Source organism: Alternaria ventricosa (assembly GCF_023758065.1).
Source record: "Alternaria ventricosa strain BMP 2768 chromosome Unknown scaffold_2, whole genome shotgun sequence".
Taxonomy (NCBI): Eukaryota; Fungi; Ascomycota; class Dothideomycetes; order Pleosporales; family Pleosporaceae; genus Alternaria; species Alternaria ventricosa.
In genome coordinates this window covers 1,281,122-1,298,631 of record NW_026055682.1, presented here as the reverse complement: position 1 = coordinate 1,298,631, position 17,510 = coordinate 1,281,122, and the positions used below count along the sequence as shown (strand labels likewise).

Genomic DNA, 17,510 nt, shown 5'->3' with positions numbered 1-17,510 from the left:
TAATAAGAAGCTACTAGTAGTTATAAAGTATTTTAAATACTTTAATATAGATTTAAAAAAGGCTATAGCCTTTATAGTAATTATAAATTATAAAAACTTAGAGTACTTTTATAAAATAAAACTTCTATTAAAAAGATATATTTACTAGGTAGAAATTTTAAGTAAATATAACTTAACTTTTAAGTACTACTCTAGAGTAGTTAATAGTAGAGTAGATATATTATTAAGAAAGAATAAAAATACTTTAGTAAGTATAGTAAATAAAAGAAAAGTTTTAAAGCGTTTCTAACTACTTTAACCTATTAACTCTACTAGTAATACTTTTTTTAATAAAAAGAAAGTAGAAGTAGAAGTATTATAGTACTTTAACACTTAAAGTCTAAAAGTAATTTCTCTTAAAAGAAAACCTACTACTACCTTAAAACTTAAGAAGAAAGGTTAATATAGTTAGCTACTACTAGAACTAGATAATTTAGATCTAAATAAGTAGTTATAAAGTATATAAGTAAATAATAGTAGAGCTACTCTAAAGAAATTACTACTTTTATAACCTAGATATAACTAGTTTAGCTAAAGGTAGTAGTAGAAATATAGATAAAGTAAGTAAGAAGTAGACTTATTCTCTAAGATAAATAACTACCTTCTAGAGCTCTCTCTATAAATAATATCTAATAGACTAGAAATAGCTAAAAATAACTTTACGTAAAACTTTATAAACGCCTAGAAGAAACTACTAGAAGCTAAGAGACTATAGTAGTAAGTTATAATTTACCTAACCTTTACTAGAGATAGTAAAGAAGAAAAAATTATAGTAGTTAAAAAAGAGAAGAAAGCCTTACTAGAAAATAAATAAAAAGTAGCTACTTATAAAAATAAAACTTATTATATTATATATAAAGCTATTATAAGTAGTTAATATAAGTTCTCTCTAAATCTAAACTTAAAAGTTTCTTTAGTAGAATACTTTATAAATAAGAAAAAACTTCTCTAATATTAAAAGAGAAAATAAATACTAAAAGACTTCTTTTTTTATATAAAGCTTATTTTAGAAATTTAGAAATTTCTAGTAAGTAGCTATTTAGGTTAAAAAATTACCTACTCTATACTTATACGTAATTACTTCTAGCTAAAAATATCTTTTAATATATAGATATATATCTAGAATTATATATAATATAGCTACGTAAAGCTCTAAAAAGATATAAAATAAGGCTTTCTTTATCTATTACTACTACCTAATAAAATCTAAAAAAAGTTTTTATAAATTTTGTTATAAGCTTATTTAAATGTAATAGCTATACTAATCTTATAGTTATTACTAACTATCTAAGTAAGAATATTATTTTTATTCTACTTAAAAATATTAGCGTAAAAACTATCTTCTAAGTATATATTAAAAGAGTAGTTACTTACTATTAGCTTTTAAGCGCTATAGTTTCTAACTAAAAGAGCTAGTTTATTAGTAGATTCTAGATAATAATATACGTAAAACTAGAGATTAAATATAAAATTTTAATAGCTTACTACCTCTAAACTAATAGCTTAATAGAATATATAAATAGTACTATTAAAATATATTATAAAATATATATTAACTAGAACTAGAATAACTAAGTAAAGCTATATCTAATTATATAGATTATAATTAAAGAAAAAAACGCTACCTCTATAGAAGTAAGCCTCTTCTTTCTATAGTATAGATATAATATAAACCTAATCTAGAAAAATAACTCTAATAAGCTAGCCTATAGTATACTAGCTTCTAAAGCTTTTACTATTACTATAACTAATAAGTTTAAGAAAGTATTTAAATATATCTAGGCTAGAATAGCTAAAGCGTAGTAGAAATAAAAAAAATAAACTAACTACTATAAATAAAAAGCGCTATAGCTATAAGTAAAAAATAGAGTATAGCTTTAATATAGACTTAACTTTATAAATAGGTATTCTAGTATAAAGCTAGACTAGAAGAATAGCTAGTATAAAGTTATAGAAGTAATCTTACTATTTAATATAAAGCTTAATACGCTACTTAGAATATATTCTATCTTTTATATTAACTAATTAAAACTTAACTTATAGAACTTACTACCTAGATAAGTAGTAGATAATCTATAGCTAGAAGCTCTAATAGAAGTAGTAAATAAAGAGCTATAAACTATATACTATATTAATAAAATTATTAGTAAGAGATAAAAAAGAGTAGAATAAGAAATAAAGCTAGAATACCTTATAAAATAGACTAAATACTATAAGCTCTTATAAAAACTAGCTATAGCTATAAGTAAAATAGTTACTCTAATAAATTAAGAAACCTTTTTAGCGTATACTAGAAAGATAGATAAATCTCTTTTAATAGACTTTAGAAAAGAAAACTTTAAAGAACTACGCTACTAAAAGTAGTATAACTAAATTTATTATTATTAAAGTAATAGAGTATATACTTTTAGTAAACAAAATAGTATACTAAAGAGAAAAGATAATATTATAGAAGTAGAAGAATAAAGATAAGAAAAAAATAGAAAATTATTTATTACCTAAAAGTAGAGAGTATTATAATAAAATAAAACTCTATAGAAAGATAAACTTATAGTAAAGTAACTAATAAATAAAATACTAACTTAGATAACTAACTAAAAACGCTAATAATACCTTAATTACTAGACTTATAACTATTAAGGCCTTAACTTAAAATATTAAGACTTAACTACTTATTATAACACGCCTAAGCTTTCTTTTTTTTAGTAATATTATACTTTTTCTTAAAAGTATAATACCTCTTAGAAGTAGTATAAAACTTTTACTACTTTAAAGAATTAGTAAATATAGAGATATTATAGTACTTATTCTCTAAATTATAATTCTTATATAGATACTTACTTAAAGTTATTATTATAATATACTTAAAGGTATAGATAATATTATAGAGATAATTAGTATTAAAGATAGTAAAGAAAGTAATTACGTAAAGCTAAATACTAAATATATTAGTAGAAGTCTTAAAGATAAAAAGCTATATATAAGTTAGTAAAAAAAATACTAAAAAAAAAGTAAAGAAACTTACTAAAAATTTTATAAGCTATATATTCTTCTTAGATAAAGTCTAAATAAACTTTATAATAGAGATAAGCTTAGTAAAAAGAGTCTTAGTTAAGACTAGAAAAAGCTTATTAATATAGCTCTGCTTTAAACCTTTAAGTAGCTTTTTTAAGTACTTATTAAAAAAAAGTAAAAAAAAGTTATAGACTAGCTCTTTTATAAAATATAAATATATAAAATTATTATATACTAATTAATAGAACTAGTAGATAGTATTCTTAAGCTTAGAAAATACCTTAAGAAGTTAGCTATACTTAAGAAAAGTAAAAAAAGAAAAAACTTACTATAGTATATTAGAGCTACTTTACCTTATACTAGTTATAAGTTTTATTATTAAACTTATTAAAGATATAAACTATATACTTTTTTTTTTTTTTAAAGAAATAAATATAGTAAATATAAACTTTAGAGATTATTAGCTTCTTACTAATATTCTCTAGATTACTATTAGTATTAAGTAGCTTAACTTTATTAATAAAAAAGTTATAATATAAATACTTTACTAACTTAGTAAGCTATTATATAAATTAGTAAAGCTTATAAGTAAAGATAAAAAAGTAAAAAGATTTACTAATACGCTAGAGAATATATTACTAAGCTTACTAGCGCTATAATATAAGTAGTAGAGTATAATAGTAGTATTAAGCTTAAAAAATATAGTAAAGGTAGAGTAAGTAAAAAAAGAGTAATAAAAATAGTAATACGTAAAAAATAAATATAGAAAGTATTATAAGTAAAGTTACTAATCTTATATATAATAGAGATAGAAAATAAGTATAATAAGTAGATTCTTATTATAGTGTAGCTTACTTAATTTTTTCTAGCTAAAACACTAGAATATAGCACTTAGATAGAAGATTTTATAGCGTTTATACTTAAAAAATTATATAACTATAGATTTTATAGCTATATAATATAATACTTAAAGAAGAAGAAAGCTATTATAATAAGCTATACCTAGAAAAGTTTTTAGCTAAAAACCTTAGAAACCTAGTCTAGTTTTAGCTAAGCTTAGAAAACTTTTCTAAAGTATATAGCTACTTAGAAAGCTTTTTTTTCTAGGCTATTAAATTTATCTATTACTTTTTTAGTACCTACTTTTAGAGTTAGCCTCTTATATTACTTACTTATAAGTAAAGCTTAGGTAGGTAGAAGTCTAGAATTATATATAGCTAGTAGTAAGAAGTGTCTATACTATAAGTCTCTTATCTCTAGTTAGTTGCTTTCTATACTTTAGAGTACTAGGCTTATTTATAGTAGCACTAGTAAAAAGAGAAAAGCTCTATAATCTATGTAAAAAGTAGAAAATAAGAGCTTTTTAGATTAGATAGAAATTTATCTAAAGTAGTACTAAATATAAGCTTGGCGGCTCTACTGTATAAAACTTTTGCCTACTACTACTGTAATAACGTTGTATTTGTTGCAAAGTACCCAGAATGCTAAATGATGCTGGAAAGTTTCCCAGGACCGCTATGTGCTTAGCGAAAGTACAAGGTTCGCTACAAAATCCCTCCGCCATCCACCGCTACACCAGTCTTCCTGTGTGGTACTTGCATGTCGTGGTATGGGCCGAGTTGCCCACTCGCCTGACGTTGTTGTAGTTGCAAAGACAGATCCAGCAAAACTCAAAGCGGCATTTCGAACCTACGAAGTCAGCAAACGATCATTGTCGTCTAAAGCAACGCGAAACTTACAGGTCATGTGGTCGCAACCATCGTTCTTCTCAATATTCCAAGTACATCCGGGACCAGGGCACTTCTTGGTCAGCTTCCCGATGGCTTGGAGACTCGCTTCTTCTTGCGCTCTCTGGTCTCGCTCCTTCCGACCAGAAGATCGATACTCAAACTCCTCGCAAGTTTCGCCTTCATGCCATGTGTTCTCGTGGATGATGCAGACTTTATGCCCACATGCTACACATGTGAAGATGTTGCCTTCGACACCGCTCATGTGGATCTGGCCGGAGTCGCATGCTCGACACCATCGAAAGTTGGCTGTATCATTGTCAGCTGTCAATATACAAAAGGGTTGTGATACGACTTACGATCTTCGCTGAAAGCTGCTCGGGCGATGAATGTATCGTATTGCTGGAATGTCTCCGGTGGCGCGTACAGCCGAATTTCGTGATATGACAGCACAGTCTTGCATTTGTTCCCTGGACATTTGGCTTCGCGCCAGCTACTGCTTTGAAGCTGCGCGTTTATCCATCCTGAGTAACAGTCCGCACACGTCTCTGGTCGATGATCACATTCAGCAAGAGAGGGTAGGTCAACAACGTGAACGCTGTCACCGCAGACAACGCAGTCACGACTCCGCAGATGCGTCCTCCCATCTGCGTAGCTGCCCGCAGTCTGTGGCGCATCGACAGGCCTCGCGTCGTACTGATGAAAAGGCGACACACCATCGATATCCATAGGCTCTCCGTACAGCGCCACATAGTCTTGCATTCGCGCTCTTTCGGGCACAACAACTTTGGGCTCGTCGGAGTCGGATTCTAGATCGATAGGATGTTCTCGTGTGCCAATGTTGGTAATGGCTCGCCGCAAACTAGCCAATCGTCCACTTTTTTGAGACGATACCCGAGGAGACGCACCTCGAGGTGCGGATGACTCAGGCTCTTCCGTAACGCGCGATGCAGTCGTATGGTAAGTCGCGTTCTCTTGCATCTGCAGGTGTTCAGCAAGCAGACGGTCCTGCTCTTCTTGAGCTCCGCGGTCTGTATCTCCATGGCGAGAACCCAGTCCGTGTGTACATCTAGTAGCTCGCGTTGAGTTTTCGTCTTCGATTTGCGCAACACGAGCTGCAAGGTCAAACTCCAGACTATCCGAGCTGTCCGAGCTATCGGGTGTTAGCGTACCCTCAGAGCTATCGCTCGATGTATCAGGACTTCGACTCCGGTGGTCAGGCCTTGTCCGTAAGAACCTCGCCTTTCGAGTTCGTCGTCGGTTCAACGATTGGCGTGATAATCCGCCCGATTGGAAAAAATTGGTGTTCTCGAAATTGCTTGTAGGGCGGTTGTAGTCTGCAGCCGCATCAAGTTCACTATCATCGTCGATCATTATGGGATCTCTATTCGTCTGGCCCTGACGAGGGTGGTCTACACCCGGCTGTGTCGTTTGTATAAACGGGTCCTCTCGAAAGCTCGGCAAGATGGGATTTGAGACCGCCATCCTGTTCCATGCTGCTTTGACGGCTACGGTCTTCGTTGAGCTGGAAGATTGGAGGGGAAGTGAAAAGTTTGTTGCACTACTAGACGTTGGCAAGTCGCCAGATACTAGTGGGACGTTCGACGTTCGCAACTTCCCTAGTCGTTCTACGAGCGCGTCTCTCACTGTCAATTGTGGGGGCTCTTTCCTATGCAGCCGGGGCACATCGCCTTGTTCAACCGACTGTATAGGATCGTAAGAAGAAGGTTGTGCGGAGATCGGGTATACAAGGTGCGGCTCGGGAAGTACGAGCGAAGCGATGCTGAGACTTCGCACAGGCTGGATGACTTCGCTTTGTTGTGTTTGTGGACGGGTCTTTAGAAGCGATCGTGGGGCAGGCTGTGACGTAATCCGGCGCGTGCGCACGTGGTCAGCGATATGCAATCCTCGCGCACACGACACTGAGAGTGCGACTGGAGGGTAGTTGGTACCAGGCGTGACGGGTGAAGACTCGGTGATCGATTGCTTAGGTTTTCCTTTCTTGGGCTTGAACTTGTGCGATAGACGTTTCCCGAACGCGAGTTTCGACGCTCGATCCGGTAGGTCAGTTGGAAAGAATCTGGATAGGATGTCAACACTTGTTCCTAACATGCAGTGTTTCTGGAAAGTTTGTGTTCACTTACTCTGCCATGGTTGCGGTTGCTGTGTCTACGCAGCGTTCAAAGCTGGCTCAGCCCTGCAGATGGTTAGGCTGTGCGCGAAGCACATGTGTAACAGCTTCTCTTGGCCCTCGAGTGGTTGAGAAATTGCAATGGGTTGAGAAGAATTCACGCAGAGTTGAGGGTGCAATGTCTGAGAGCGTCAAGAAGTGTGATGAAAGCTGAAACTCGAGGAAGGACTACGTGCGAGAAAGCTCACGAGGCTGGGATTTGCGTGGCTAGAGATATTTAGTGTCCAACGTGCAAGCCCCAAAGGACCGAAGATTCATTGGAAGGCTTGAATTCAATGATCTCTCTGGTGGTTGTATGCAGCCACTCGCATCTGTACCACGCTTGCCGACCAATTGTCGACTAGGGCGCAACCCAACCACTGGTCAACCCACCCACAATGTTAACCACGATTGCTCAGCCTACTTGCATCCGAGAGTTCTTAAACCTTCCGGGCGGGCTTCACGGTGCCAACACATACTCCAAACCCGACACCAGTGCTTCCATCTCCAACAACCCCTGTGTAGCGTACCTCGTCCCCATCATTGAGGTAGCGTAGCTCAGAGCCGTCGCTCAGTTTGCTGGGGGCTTTACCGTTCTTCGTCAGTTCGAGCAAACACCCGTGCTCGTGCTCCTGTTCGCCCGAAACTGTCCCGCTAGCTACCAGATCTCCTGTCCGTAGCCCACAGCCACCGATAGTGTGGTGCGCTAACATATGCCTGAATGTCCAGTACATCGTCTCGAAGCCAACCTTGCAGGTCGTGGTCTGTGTACCGTTTCGGATGATCTGACCTTCGAGCTGGATGTTGTAGTTGATGCTGTTGGGGTCGTCCATGAAAGAAGCTACAGGCTCCATGCGAGGTGGGGCCGAGACCTCGTGGGGCTTCAATGCTTCTAGTGTAACGACCCAAGGGGTGATTGAAGTCATGAAGTTCTTTCCGTTGAAAGGCCCCAGCGGATTCATCTCTAAGCCTTGGATATCTCTCGCGCTCCAATCATTCAGCAGAACTAGTCCGAAGATATGGTCATCCGCATCCTTGGCGTTGAGATACGTTCCAGCTTGGACGGGTTTGCCAATGACTGCTGCGATTTCCATCTCGTAGTCCAAGCCCCGTGACGGACCAAATATGATCTTCTTCTCTGGAAGAGTGTAGTCCTCGATGAACTGACCCAGAGGCCTTGTAACGGGTGCCCCTGAGACTGTGATTGAACTTGACCGGCCTGCGTAGCCCACGGGGTATTTCATAAAAGCAGGTGGGTAGGCACGAACTCCTTGCACCGCTTCTCCTGCATTCAGCACATGGTTCGCTGAAGCGCTGTAGTCCGTGAAGTCTCCGACACTGACTGGCATATGGAGCGTAACATCGCTGATGTTCTCTGAAAAATTGGCGTGTGACTTGCTCTTGTATGCTTCTTGTATCGCAGAGCGTACTTGAGTTTGTATGTCTTTTCCCAGCGCGGCAAATGTGTTCAACGTGGATTCGCGGAAGATGGAGGATAGCGGTGATGAGATGGCTTTGAGGGAGTTATGCTCCGCGAGCTCTGCGAGGAAGATGACCTCGTCACCGATGCGTGTGGCACACTGTGGTGCAGAGCGCTTCGACGAGCTTGCGATACCGTACGGGATGTTGTTGACACCGAAGTGCGAAGCGTAATTGTCTGCCATTGTGTCGTGAGTCTTAGGTATCCCTGTGTCAAGATAATCGGTCAACTTGTTAGCAAAGAACGATACACGATATCCAATTCGCAATACTCAGAATCCAGACTACAGTTACCAACATTAACCCGAACCTAAGCTCGCGAGACAGTGTGTAGGTGGGGATTACCATCTCGGATACAGCTCCTCCACATCCCATCAACTCCTATGAGCTAATATGCCCGGAGCTGGACACGGGAATGGTCTCGAGTGCGCATTGAGAGTGGAGACTGAGCGTTCCATGGTTATCCGGCTGACGTTGATGCAGCTATTGATCGCGTCCTAAACTTCGCGGGACAACCTTCGGCACGCGTTCGATCTAGTATGGAAGTAGGCAAGCGCGTTCGTTAATCGATAAGCGTGACACGCGTCACCTTCGCTCCCAAGCAGCGGCAGCCTGTGTCGCTGGCTCACATCTGACTCCAAACCGAAGATCTTCGTATATTCACATCCAACAGCTCTATTCAAAACAGTTGGAGAAGCTTGTGTACTATGCAGGACCCCGCACGGGATTTACCGAGTCTGCGCCGGCAGATGGCGGACGACGCAGGGTCTCCGCCCTCCACATCGGGAGCCTGTGTATGAGTTCACCCGTAGACGGGTCCCGCGCGACGCGTTTTGGATGTTCTTGATCATCAGGTCTTGTATCTTCTTTCAAACTACACGAAGTGTCTGTATTCGTACACTATAATTCAAAAGTCTTCACGCTCAGTTAGCTCTCTATACTCCCAGATTACCTCCAAACATGGCCTCCAAACCTCAAGTCGTTAATGACCTTCCAAAGGTTAACCGCTTCATCACAACCCACGATCCCACCACCAAGAAAGCCATATTCTCCGACGCAGTCCCAGAAGAAGCCAAAGTCGACCACATTCCCAATGCCGACTTTCGGCTTGGGTACGTTACCAAGGGATTTCCCGTCGATCTGAACAAAGACGCCGACCTCGCGGTTTACAAGCCTTACCTCGAGTCATCTCCAGGTCTGGTCGTTGGGGGAGGAACAGTGCTACGCTTTGTAGACGTAGCACCTGGTCATCTTTCACCTATGCATCGCACAGTCTCTCTTGACTACGGTGTCGTGCTGGAAGGTGAGATGGAGTTGGTGCTGGATTCGGGGGAGACAAGGTTGATGAAGAGGGGAGACGTCGCAATTCAAAGGGGCACAATGCACGCTTGGAGAAACACCAGCACCACATCTTGGGGACGCATGATGTATGTGCTACAAGAATGCAAACCAGTAGAGGTCGGTGGTGAGATTCTGAAGGAGGACTACGGAAACATGCAGGGTGTTCCAGCATCGTCGTAGTCGCAGTACTACATATAGATACATGAAGCCATCGCATCATCGCGCATATACACCATCTTGCTCTGAATCGTGCTGTGTCGTATGTAGCTTCAACCAAATGTTTTCTGACATCGTGTGAGGGTAGCATACGATTGTCCTTCATGGCCCAAGCTGGAATGGCATTGCTAGTGCAGATAACGAAAGCTAGCCTGACGCCGGCTGATTAATTATCCCAAGGCAACAAAAGGTGAAGAGCTCGTACGAGTTCAGACCGGGTGCCAGATGTTGGGTCTGTAAGAAGACGTGTTCCACCTGTTCGCGTGTCTGTAGGTAACGCGCCAATTGAAGGGTGGCACCTCCACATTCCGAATGTGCCCCTCGAACACTGCCGCCGCACCTTACCAGCGGCGCGTTGTCGGCACAAGCATCCACTACGCGTCGCAATATGATGTATATATCCAAATGCTGGATGAGGTATGTTTCTTTCTTCCTAAGTACCAAATACACAAAATGTCTGATCAGCTAGAAATCAAAGATGCTTACTCGATCGACGAGTCGTCGTTTCCCTACCTGTACGAGCAGAATGTCGCAGTGCCGCTGAAGACATCCTCAAAAGGCATCATCCGATGCAACGTGTACCGGCCAAAGTCCACGAAAGAGGGCACGAAGCTTCCTGTGCTGGTGACGTACGGACCATATGGAAAGGATATCCACTACAAGGAGTAAGTAAAAATGGACGTTCTCGGCCGTGCATTAGCTAACACCTTCAGCTTTCACGGGAAGTCGTTCGCAGAAGTCAACCCCGACCATCATTCTGATCACTCAGCATGGGAGACGCCAGACCCAGGTTTCTGGACGAAGCATGACTACATCATTGTGCGCGCCGACGAACGTGGCTTGGGCCAGTCTCCAGGCTTTCTAGACACCATGTCGCGAGGAACAAGCGAGGCTTTCTTCGATGTCGTCGAGTGGGCCGCTGAGCAGCCATGGTCGTCTGGAAAGGTCGGCCTACTCGGTATCAGCTACTATGCTGGATCCCAGTGGCGCGTGGCAGCGCGCAAGCCCAAGGGACTCGCTGCAGTCATTCCATGGGAGGGCATGAGCGATTACTACCGTGATCGATGCCGTCACGGAGGTATCTTGAGCAACAAGTTCATCGATTTCTGGTGGTAAGTATTCCTCGTAACCTGCTATGTATCGGATGCTAACTTGACATTGACCAGGAATCGCCAGGTCATCACCAACCAGTATGGTCGCCCAGGTCGCGCCGAGCGCAACTGGGGACCAGACACCGTCGACGGTAACCTCTCAGAAGAAGTGCGCGCGAAGAACCGACAAGACCAGACAATCGATACCGCCAAGTTCAAATGCCGCGACGAACTATACTATGCAAGCAAAGAGTACGACATGAGCGACATTGAAGTGCCGCTCCTCTCTGTCGGTAACTGGGGCGGTATTCTGCTCCATCTCCGTGGAAACATCGAAGGCTACGCACATGCCGGTTCTGAGTTCAAGTACCTACGAATGATCACGGGAAGGCACGACTTGCCATTCTACTACAAGGAAGAAGTAGAGATACAGCGAAGCTTCCTCGATGCTTTCCTCAAGGGCGATGACAGAGTTGGGTGGTCGGTCAAGGGCAAGCTTCCTCCTGTTGACATGGTCCTGCGCAAAGGCGACATTGGCTTCAACGACGCGGAGAAAGAAAAGGTGTATGAGAGACGAACGGAGAACGAGTGGCCCATTGCACGAACTCGTTATTCGAAGTTCTACCTGGCGCCATCCCAAACTTTGACGCAAGTCCAGCCCATCACCAACAGGCCGCAGAAGCTATCATACGAGGCGCTCGGCACCCTTGACAACCCCAAGCTTCTCCAGTTCACTACCGCGCCATTCGAGGAGGAGACTGAGATCACAGGTCACATCGTCGCACACCTGAACGTCTCACTCTCGGCTCACTCCAACGGCGTAACGCCTTCCGATATCGACCTCTTCCTCACACTACGCTACATCTCGCCCGAAGGCAAAGAAGTCTACTACACCGGTACCGCAGGCGACCCCATTCCCCTCGCCAAGGGCTGGCTGCGCGTCAGCTTCCGCAAGACCAACCCAGACCACCCGAAGCACCGCGAATACCTCCCATGGAGAGACTACTTCAGCACTGATGTGCAGCCCGTCATACCCGGCGACGTATACGCCGTGGATGTGGAGGTCTGGCCGACCAACGTCATTGTTGAGAAGGGTGGCAAGATCGTGTTTGAGGTTAGCAGCGGTGATACGCAAGGAAGTGGTATTTTCCAACACAACCATCCTGAGGACAGGAGCGAGGAGAAGTTTGCGGGATGGAACCATTTGCATTTTAGCGAGAAGGCTGTGAACTACGTCACACTGCCTATTGTGCCGCCCAAATAGATCATTAGATATGTTGTTGGAATCAAACTTCAGATATCGTCACATCAACTTGTCTTTACCATTACCGCAGTCTCATGTGTTCATCCTGAGTCGCATAAGCACAGCCACCCATTGCGAGACACCGATCATGAAGAATAACGATGATTCAAGTCTTAAGTATGGCAAGATGTGAAATCGCACATTTCTTGGGAGTGACAATGTCGTGCGATAGTCATAGATGCAACGAAAAGGAATTGGATATATGTACTACTCAAAATCTCTACTCCCATCTTCCGACAGTAAACTGGCTGTTGCACATGTTCACCAACTCCCAATCCTCGGCACCAAGCACACACTCGTCGCCGTCCCTCTTGCTCCCGTCAACCACCCCAGCCACAAAGCACGCCGCCATATAATGATCGTCCGTGGCATGCGCATCCCTGAACATGGGATGTTTCATCAACCTTGTAATACCACGAGTCAGACTACCCTTCTTCGCATCCTTCCTGCAGCAGCGAACAAAGACGTCCTCAACACTCTGACGGAACTCCAACATCGGGGCCTCTGGTGGGTAGGGCTGGGCAAAGTTGTCCGAGTATCTCAGCATCTGTGCCCAGTGGTTCCTGTACAGGTTGTGCACCGCGCCACCCGTGCCGATAATCAGGTAGCCCTCGTCTCGGAACTTGGCCAAGATATTACCCACACGCGCGTGCAGATGCGGGTCGAATCGCGAGTTCATACTGATGATCGTGGTCGGTGGGCATTTCTCAGGGAACATCCGAATGAGAATCAGATATGTGTCGTGGATCCAGTCGAAGGTCTCGTTTGGTCGCGCATCGATGCCCTTTTCCCGCAGCGCTGCTATGCACTTCTTCCCGCTCTCGAGATCGGGGACGAGCTCGTAGTCTTTGTATTTGCGGGGGTGGACGTATGCGACGGGGGATTTGATGGGCTTGGGGTTCATGGCTACGTCGATGCGGTTCACGCCGCGGGCGTCCCAATGCGCGCCCATCATAATCACGCCTTTGAAGCCGTGGGAGAGGGCTTCGTCGCCGCAAGCGTTCCAGTAGGTGGCGGACTGCGACTCCTCGCCCAGCATCATTGTTGAGCCATGGGAGAAGAAGTGTACGGGTGGAGCCATTGTGATGTGTTGTTTCAGCCGAAGCCTGAGTTGGAAGGGATGTCCAAGATAGTAGATGATCAGGTTAGATGTCCGTGTTACGAGGTCGTGGCGGCGTTGCTGCGATATTGATATTACACGGCCAAATTGGCAAACATCGTGTCCAACACGCGGCTTCACTGGAAGCTTTACCCATTATGATCAACGCTGTATAGGTAATCCCAGGTGCTTACGGCGGCAAAAGTCGTGATGTGGGGAGGGTTGGAGGAGAGGCCGAGCGTCTAGCCGAGGGGAAGAAGGCACGCCCGTGTCCTGTCGATCTCCGCATTCCTCTCCACCCACAACCTTATCTCCAGCTTCCCTCCACTTTCCTCTGTCCCTCCGTCCCGATGCCATCGTTCTTCGAAGCCACCCGATAGCACCTCAGCATGCAGACTGCCCCGACATCAGCAAATGTCCAGCTAGCCAGTGCAGAAGCCGAACCACCACGCCTATTCCAGTGTAGCACCTGCAAACGGTCCTTCACGAGAGCGGATCACCTTACGAGACACGTGAGGGCGCGTAAGTGCTTTTAGAATTAGTGAACAATGTGGTCCCGTCAGATGTGTGCCTGACTACTTGCAATTGAAGCTAGTTGGCCGTCATAATGGCGTCAGACGCGTTCGCGTTGTTGACTCGCGCCGAAAGAACTGCTTCTTCGCGTCGTTAGCATCTTGTGCGCATATGATGTTCACCATGTCCCATTCCATGCTAATCCAGCACCGACAGATACAAAATCTAAGCCTTACATCTGCCCCGTATGCTCTAAAGGCTTTGCGCGAATGTGAGTGCTTTATTGCATGCAAAAGTGATACTCCGCTGACATGTCGCAGAGATCTACTCAAAAGACATGTAACAAATCACGACACAGAGCCTGCAAGCAAGCGACAAAAGCGCGAGATCGCTCGCGACACCAGAGTCGTTCAGGCCTGTGAAGCTTGCTCTCAAAGCCATCTCCGCTGCGAAGACGAGAAGCCATGCAGTCGATGCAAGAAGAAGAAGATGCCCTGTCGGGTGCCTGAAACCCCGGTTACAGACGAAAACGACATACATGAGATTGATGCAGTTCATGCGGCGCAGGATCTGCTCGATTTGTCGAATGGCTTCGATTACCCCTCATCGCTGCCGGCTCACGGCGGCAGCGTCAATACATCTGCATCGACGACCTCAGAGACTCCAGAGCCATTTCACAACCACGCGACCCTAGTCGTTACCGACGCGAATACAATGCACCGACACTCCATAGCTTCTGGCGACCTCGAGACAAGGACAGCAGGCATGGGCGACATGCAGCCACCACCACCCAACAACGGCGGCGGCCTTGTCGCGATGAACCAAAATTACGAAGACCCGAGCGCATCTATGCCTTTCTTCGATAATTCGATTGCGCACTTTGATAGCACACCAGGGCACAATCCTTTCTTGCCCGACTACTTCCGCAGCATGCCGCCGTTTGAAGCCTTCCTCTCTGGCCAGGCCACTCCACGAGGTATCATGGACCTCAGTTTCGATCTAGATGTTGGCTTGACCGACCTCGATCTCGGTCTCCTTGACCAATACAACTTCCAGGTCCCGTTCGCTGCTGATACACCATCTACGGACGCCCATGGCGCTGAGCAACCCCCACCCGAGACGGATACCGCGCCAGTAAGGGCGGAAGCCTTCAAGCAGAGCATCTGGCGTTATCTTCCACAACGTTCCAGGAACCCCACTGCGGAACAAGTCAACTTGGCTGTCCCGGATACAGAGAAGGACAGTTATAGACGATCAAACTTCACACACCGCCGCGTTGTGGCAGAGAAGTAGGTCTAACTCAGCGATCATGGCGTACAATACACCTATACTGACGTTACTTCTAGACTACCACGTGCCAGCCGCGACCGGTTGATGGCTCTGGTTCTCGACACATGTAGCCGAGAGAACGTCAAACGTATTGCATCGGCATTTCCTAGCATGGAACTACTGGACGGCCTGATTCAGTATTTCCTCTCTTCGCCATCGATAGACGCGCCAACGTGGTTTCACCTTCCCACGTTCTCACCTTCAAAGTTGAACCCGGAGTTGCTTGCTTCTGTCGTGTCTGCTGGAGCTGCCACTCTTCCCGACATATCCTTGCGAAAGCTGGGTTACGCTCTACATGAGGCTTCCAGGTTAGGGCAGTCGAAATCATTTGAAGAGGACAACACAGCTATCAGGGATCTTCAACATCTGCAGACGTTCCTGCTGCAACTCAAAGTTGGCATGTGGAGTGGCATCAGCCGGAAGATGGAGATTGCAGAGAGCTTTCTCCAGCCGCTGATGACGATGCTTCGCCGTGGTGGTCGGTTTCGTCGTTCGACTTGGAAGGAGATTAGTCCGTCTCCTGACGATCAAGGCTCTGTTTTGGAAGACAAATGGCTGAGTTGGGTTAACCAAGAGTCCTTTCTTCGCTTGGTTCATCGCGCCTTCGAGTTCGATCGGCAGTCGTCGATGGCATTGCTTAAGCCACCACTGCTTTCCTACGCGGAGATGCAATTACCCTTGCCGAGTCCGAACTCATTATGGCAAGCCAAATCCGCGGCAAACTGGAAGATGGCGTACCTGGATAACGCATCGGCAACTGTGAAGCGACCATCAGCGACTGAATGCCTACTTGATCTGGAGCACCTCACTCAACACGACTATGCCAGTTCGACTTATCTTTACCTAATGTGGGGTCCAATATGGGAATATCGTCAAATGTGCGCCTTGACATCTAGGTCACAGTCGCTGTCAACCAACAGCCTCATTCTGTCATCGCGCTACCAAGAGCTCACAAAGCAGCTGGAAGATTTCAGGCTCAGCACACCTCCCATGACTAAGAGTGTTGAGATAACACTGGAGATGTTGCTAGTTCATCTCAACGCACCTCTCGATGACATTCAGCTCTTTGCGGGTATCGAAGGGCAAGAAGAAGCACGCAGTGCGTATCCCGGCCTTCGAGACTGGGCAAAGACTCCCTCAGCGCGTCAAGCGCTGTGGCACGCTGGTCAGATCCTGCGCGCCGCTGAGGTGCTACCAAAAGCTCTGCTCAGTAACTTCAACGCCATCGCTGTGTATCATGCGGGGCTCATACTATGGGTCTATGGCTTTCTCAGACGATCTGTAACAACCGAACAGATTGACACGGCTGTTGTGCTCAATGGGGACGACTCGCTGAGCGCCCGCAAGTTCATCACCCTAGATCGCGGTATACCAGCGATCAAGAACTCCGGATCACAACACCCTACCCAACTAAGCGATGTTTGTGGGGTCATAGACGGTTTGACACAACTGCTTCGAGCGCACCATGACGCGTCAGAACCTTCTCCGCCGCTGGTCGGCAACTTGGTGCAATTGCTGGAAGGCTTGCGATCTGCCATCAAATGAGCATGTCAGCATTTATGGTGGTAATTTGGACTCGCATGTACGACTATATGTAGGATTTCATGAAGCGCCGGCGCATTGCTACACTTCATCAACATTTGGTAATAATCGTATCCCATCCATGAGACGTTGGGTTTAATTCAACGCGCGAGAGCCAGGCCATGTGAGTGGACGACACTTGCTTCAAGCCTTTGAATAGCGATCAAGACCATCAACACTTTGTGCCGACCTCGAGCCCAGCACTCTGCACGGTTCTCTCGATGCACGTATATGCCCAATGCTTGCTCATCACGCCAAGGCAATACTGTCACAGTACACATGCAGCAAAGCCGCGCACGTTCCCCACCCGTTCTCCACATGCCAATGCATCTCGCTGCATCCTTCCAACGCACAGCCGGAAAATGTCAGATCCAAGGATTACAAACTCGATCTCGCGCCGTCATACTAACTTCTCCCTTGCGCAATCCGCTGCAACTAGCTTTCTCTAGATGCAAACCCCGCAAATCTTGGCTGTATCCAGAATGGTCTTGGTCGCCTCCACATTCCGACTTACCCCATGGGCAAGCCAGACTGGGGATGCGACGGAGTCCAAGCGTCCAATGAGAGTGTTGTGAGGCGTTTTGAAGCCTGTCTGATTTGTCGACGG

General features: G+C 44.6%; 6 protein-coding genes across 6 annotated transcripts; 4 read left to right on the top strand and 2 right to left on the bottom strand.

The window, feature by feature from the left end:
* Positions 1 to 7,391: 7,391 nt before the first annotated feature.
* Positions 7,392 to 8,615, bottom strand: J4E93_001433 (uncharacterized protein; the record flags this gene model as incomplete). Its single annotated transcript, XM_049339384.1, has 1 exon — positions 7,392 to 8,615. The coding sequence occupies one exon, from the start codon at positions 8,613 to 8,615 to the stop codon at positions 7,392 to 7,394; it is 1,224 nt and encodes a 407-aa protein (XP_049203341.1).
* A 775-nt stretch (positions 8,616 to 9,390) lies between these two features.
* Positions 9,391 to 9,951, top strand: J4E93_001432 (uncharacterized protein; the record flags this gene model as incomplete). The annotated part of the gene is made up of 1 exon (XM_049339383.1): positions 9,391 to 9,951. The coding sequence occupies one exon, from the start codon at positions 9,391 to 9,393 to the stop codon at positions 9,949 to 9,951; it is 561 nt and encodes a 186-aa protein (XP_049203340.1).
* A 489-nt stretch (positions 9,952 to 10,440) lies between these two features.
* Positions 10,441 to 12,342, top strand: J4E93_001431 (uncharacterized protein; the record flags this gene model as incomplete). The annotated part of the gene is made up of 3 exons (XM_049339382.1): positions 10,441 to 10,652; positions 10,701 to 11,099; positions 11,154 to 12,342. 3 exons carry the CDS (start codon positions 10,441 to 10,443, stop codon positions 12,340 to 12,342), a joined length of 1,800 nt encoding a protein of 599 aa, XP_049203339.1.
* A 259-nt stretch (positions 12,343 to 12,601) lies between these two features.
* J4E93_001430 (uncharacterized protein) lies at positions 12,602 to 13,462 on the bottom strand (the record flags this gene model as incomplete). Its single annotated transcript, XM_049339381.1, has 1 exon — positions 12,602 to 13,462. One exon carries the CDS (start codon positions 13,460 to 13,462, stop codon positions 12,602 to 12,604), a length of 861 nt encoding a protein of 286 aa, XP_049203338.1.
* A 625-nt stretch (positions 13,463 to 14,087) lies between these two features.
* On the top strand, positions 14,088 to 15,286 carry J4E93_001429 (uncharacterized protein; the record flags this gene model as incomplete). Its single annotated transcript, XM_049339380.1, has 2 exons — positions 14,088 to 14,092; positions 14,314 to 15,286. 2 exons carry the CDS (start codon positions 14,088 to 14,090, stop codon positions 15,284 to 15,286), a joined length of 978 nt encoding a protein of 325 aa, XP_049203337.1.
* A 16-nt stretch (positions 15,287 to 15,302) lies between these two features.
* J4E93_001428 (uncharacterized protein) lies at positions 15,303 to 16,867 on the top strand (the record flags this gene model as incomplete). Its single annotated transcript, XM_049339379.1, has 2 exons — positions 15,303 to 15,307; positions 15,355 to 16,867. The coding sequence occupies 2 exons, from the start codon at positions 15,303 to 15,305 to the stop codon at positions 16,865 to 16,867; spliced, it is 1,518 nt and encodes a 505-aa protein (XP_049203336.1).
* Positions 16,868 to 17,510: the final 643 nt, after the last annotated feature.